General features: G+C 39.5%; 1 protein-coding gene across 1 annotated transcript; it reads right to left on the minus strand.

Moving 5' to 3' along the window:
* Positions 1-1702: 1702 nt before the first annotated feature.
* On the minus strand, positions 1703-2836 carry LOC138870532 (uncharacterized). The gene is made up of 3 exons (XM_070148345.1): positions 2685-2836; positions 2187-2451; positions 1703-2026 (listed from the first exon to the last, which is right to left on the minus strand). Exons 1-3 carry the CDS (start codon positions 2834-2836, stop codon positions 1703-1705), a joined length of 741 nt encoding a protein of 246 aa, XP_070004446.1.
* Positions 2837-3546: the final 710 nt, after the last annotated feature.

Consider the following 3546-nt stretch of genomic DNA (forward strand, 5'->3'; position numbering starts at 1 on the left):
GCTCTTTTGCTCGCAATTTACGTTTAACTTCTGCTTATGTGCATTACCTGTAAAAGAGAACAACACTGATATTTAATGGGTTAGTAATTAGAGATTGTCTAGGATACAAACGCTGCTCTTCTATCGTAGAAGAGTTCTAGTTGATCTCATACTCTAACACTATCCTCTTCCTAAACTGTGTTCTCTTTGTGTAAAGAGTCTTTCTCTCCTTATCCAATATGCAACCTTTTCGATTAGATCAGGAGATATTACTTCTGATAAGTTAGATTTATCTCCTTCACGTGCATCTCACATGTTTGGGTTGATCATGACTATGCTTCACAAGATGGACCTGGTCCATGTCTGAGTTGTTTTGTTAGTCTTCAAAACTTCACATTTACTTGGGCCAACAAATTCCCCCTTTTTGATGATGACAAACTCTGTGCTTTTTACTTACTTGGATCCTGTAAGAACTCAGCTTAACCATCAATACAAGTTTAGAAAATCCACTTATCATCAAGGATCAGGTTAATTAGGTTATAAATATCACTTATTCCGAATATATAAAGCACAATATCTCTTCCCCCTTTTGACATCATCGAAAGTTACATACAAAGTGTGAGTCCCAGATTTTAATAAGTACTCATGGCCACTGGGCAACTGCAAGTGCAATCATGGATTAATCATCAGTAATCAAGCAAACATATTTAAACTATCAAGGAAATATTAACATTTAATAAGAGTAAAAACAGTAGATATCATTGATACAAGATATGTTGCTACCACAATCCATAACCAGAAAGCAAAAATATTCAAAACATGAGCAAAAAGAAAGAAAAGTCCCTAATCCAGGTCACTGAAGGTACTAGACAGGTTCAGGAGATAAAGGCTAGAATTCCTAAGGCTTGGGGGAGCTAGAGGGTTGGTTTTGGGCTTGGAAAAGATTCAGCATATTGTGAAGAATCCCATCATTCTTCTCCTTTTTCCTTGGTAAGCTCAGTTTTGAGAGCATCCCTCTTAAATTCAACCTCTGCCAAACGAGCCTTTAGCCTAGCTATCTCAGCATCCTTGGCTTCACTTTCCTGAACAAGAGCCCTGACTTTACTGTTGATAGGTGTCTTCTTGGATGAACCAGGTTCATTTGGGATGGCATTGACTAAATAGTCACAAGCAAGCAGAGTATTAATACCGAAGTAATCCTTGCTTGTAGCCATTTTCCATTTCTTCAGAGGCACATTGCACCTATCCAGAACTGTAGTCAGAATAAAGCCATAGGGGTAGCATGAGCCTTGGAGCCATTGATAACCCTGTATAGTAGCTTGATGATGAATGCAAGCCAATTAATTTGCTTTCCACTTTAAAGGCACTCCATCAGAACTAAGTCCATATAATTTGCAATATGCCTTCTCTCCTGCCTGGGCAGTAGGCACTTGTTGACAAACTCAAAAATGACTTTATGGTGTGGCTTCATTTCACTCTTGTGCACAAACTTGGCCTCATTCACCTCTGCAACATCACAAAATCTCCTAGTGATTGTAAGGGAAGATGGAAGGGAATCCAGACTTGGCCATCTCTGCCTGGTGTAATCATCATATCCCTCAGCAGGGATGTCTAGAATCTCTCCTAGTTTCTCCACATCGAATGTCACTTGAACTCCTTTGACTTTGCTTGTAACTCTACCATCTTTGACTTCGGCATTTGCCATGAATTCAATGATTTCATTTCACGCCAATCTCCCATCCATCTGAAGGACCATGTCCTTCCAGCCCTTAGCAGCTAGTGTGTCAACCAAACGAACCATCCCTGGTTCCACCAAATCTTTCAGCAATCTTGCCTTCAAAATTTTTCTTTTGCCAAACATGGCCACCTTATCTTGTTCACCATCAGACTCACTTTCTTCATCACCACTCCATTCCTCATCTTCAGAAACTCTAACTTGTTTGCTTTTTACTGCAGACTTGGTCCTCTTGGCCAATGAAAGTTCAGGAGCCTCAGACACAGAGGAAAACTTCTTGGAAGAAGTCTTTGGCCTTTTGGGCTTGGGGGTCTAAACCTCCACTGTTGTAACTTTCTCCTGATGGACCTGTTCCATCTCCTCAACATCAACAGCTTCTGAGGACTCTGCAACCTTACCTTTTCCTTTATCCATCTTTTTCTTTTTTACTTTCAGCTAAAGCCTTTTGTATATCACTCTCACTCTGTTTCACCCTGCTTCTAGTGGCTCTTCCCTTTGTCAAGGAAGTTTCAGTAGGTGTTGGGGAGGAAGCCTTTTGTTTCTTGGAAGGTTTAGGAGCACTAGGGGCTTTTGGTGTGGGAGTTCTCCTTTTCTTTGGATCGTAACTTGCACCTACCTTTTTCAAAAGGTCTGTTAGGGTCTCTTGAACTGATGAACCAGGTTCATCTCCCTGTGAACTTAGATTAACTAACCCTTCAGCAGCTTCACCAGAAATACTTCCCCCTGACTTCTTGCCACTTTTTTCAACAATTTCCTGTGTAACCCCACAAATAGCATGTACAGCAGTGGGTGAGTAATTAGCCACTCCTTTCCCTTTTCCCCTCACATCACCATATTCACCCTCTCTCTCCTTTTATTTTTCAAATTTCTTTTTACCCCCACTCTTTCTTAACTCAGGTAATTCCACATCCCTGATGGGCCCAACCAAAACAAACCTATTTTCTAAATTCTCAGTCAAAGAAAAACTTACCTTAGAAGGGATTCTTGAGCCGTCTCAGAGTCAGAAGACCCAGGTCTTTCCTCCTCACTAGAAGATTTGTACAACTCAGAATCAGAATCTTGAGCCTGACTTTCCTTTAATTGCTCATTCAATTTCTTTGAGAGAGCACCAGATGCCACCATTTTGCGATCAAGCATTTTTACTCTTCTTAGCCTGGGTTTGGGAGTCATGCTAGGTGGAGGAAGGGTAGATGAATCAGAGGGAGTGGGTTGTGGAGGAGTTCCAGGGTTGTCTTATGGGTTAGTCATTATAGCTGATTTCTTGAGAGAATTGGTGAGTTAAAACTTTGGAGAAGAAAGCAATTGAGAGTGAAGAAGGTTTTTGACGGTTTTGAATTATGAGGGTAGCAGGAAGTAATAATGAGTATTTAAAGGGAAAGACTCATTTAATGGATAACGGTAGCTTTAGCGGTCAATTAAATGTCTAATCAACCTAAAATTACAGGTTGAACAAATGGTTAGGCTTCCCTAGATTTTAGGCAATTTTTGTGGTTAGAATTCTATGAGGGCGGAACTGGTTCAAAAACAAACGGATAGGATTTTCTAGGAAGTTGAACAATTGTAGGACTCTACTCATGATTTAAATATTTATATTTCTAAATGTGTAGAGTATAAAACACTTACCTTGGCATTCAGATGAAACAATACTGATGAATCAGGTTCTTCATTTAGAATTCTCTTGACCATGCCTCAATTTACCAAAATAGAGAAAATTTTGTAAGAGATCAGTGAATTATATTAACACATGTCACAGGAGTATACTATTTACAATATGAAGTTGAGTAAAAATTAATCTGGATATTTACACAAGTTCAGATTTCCTAGCCAAATTT

Source organism: Nicotiana sylvestris, chromosome 6 (assembly GCF_000393655.2).
Source record: "Nicotiana sylvestris chromosome 6, ASM39365v2, whole genome shotgun sequence".
NCBI classification, from domain to species: Eukaryota; Viridiplantae; Streptophyta; class Magnoliopsida; order Solanales; family Solanaceae; genus Nicotiana; species Nicotiana sylvestris.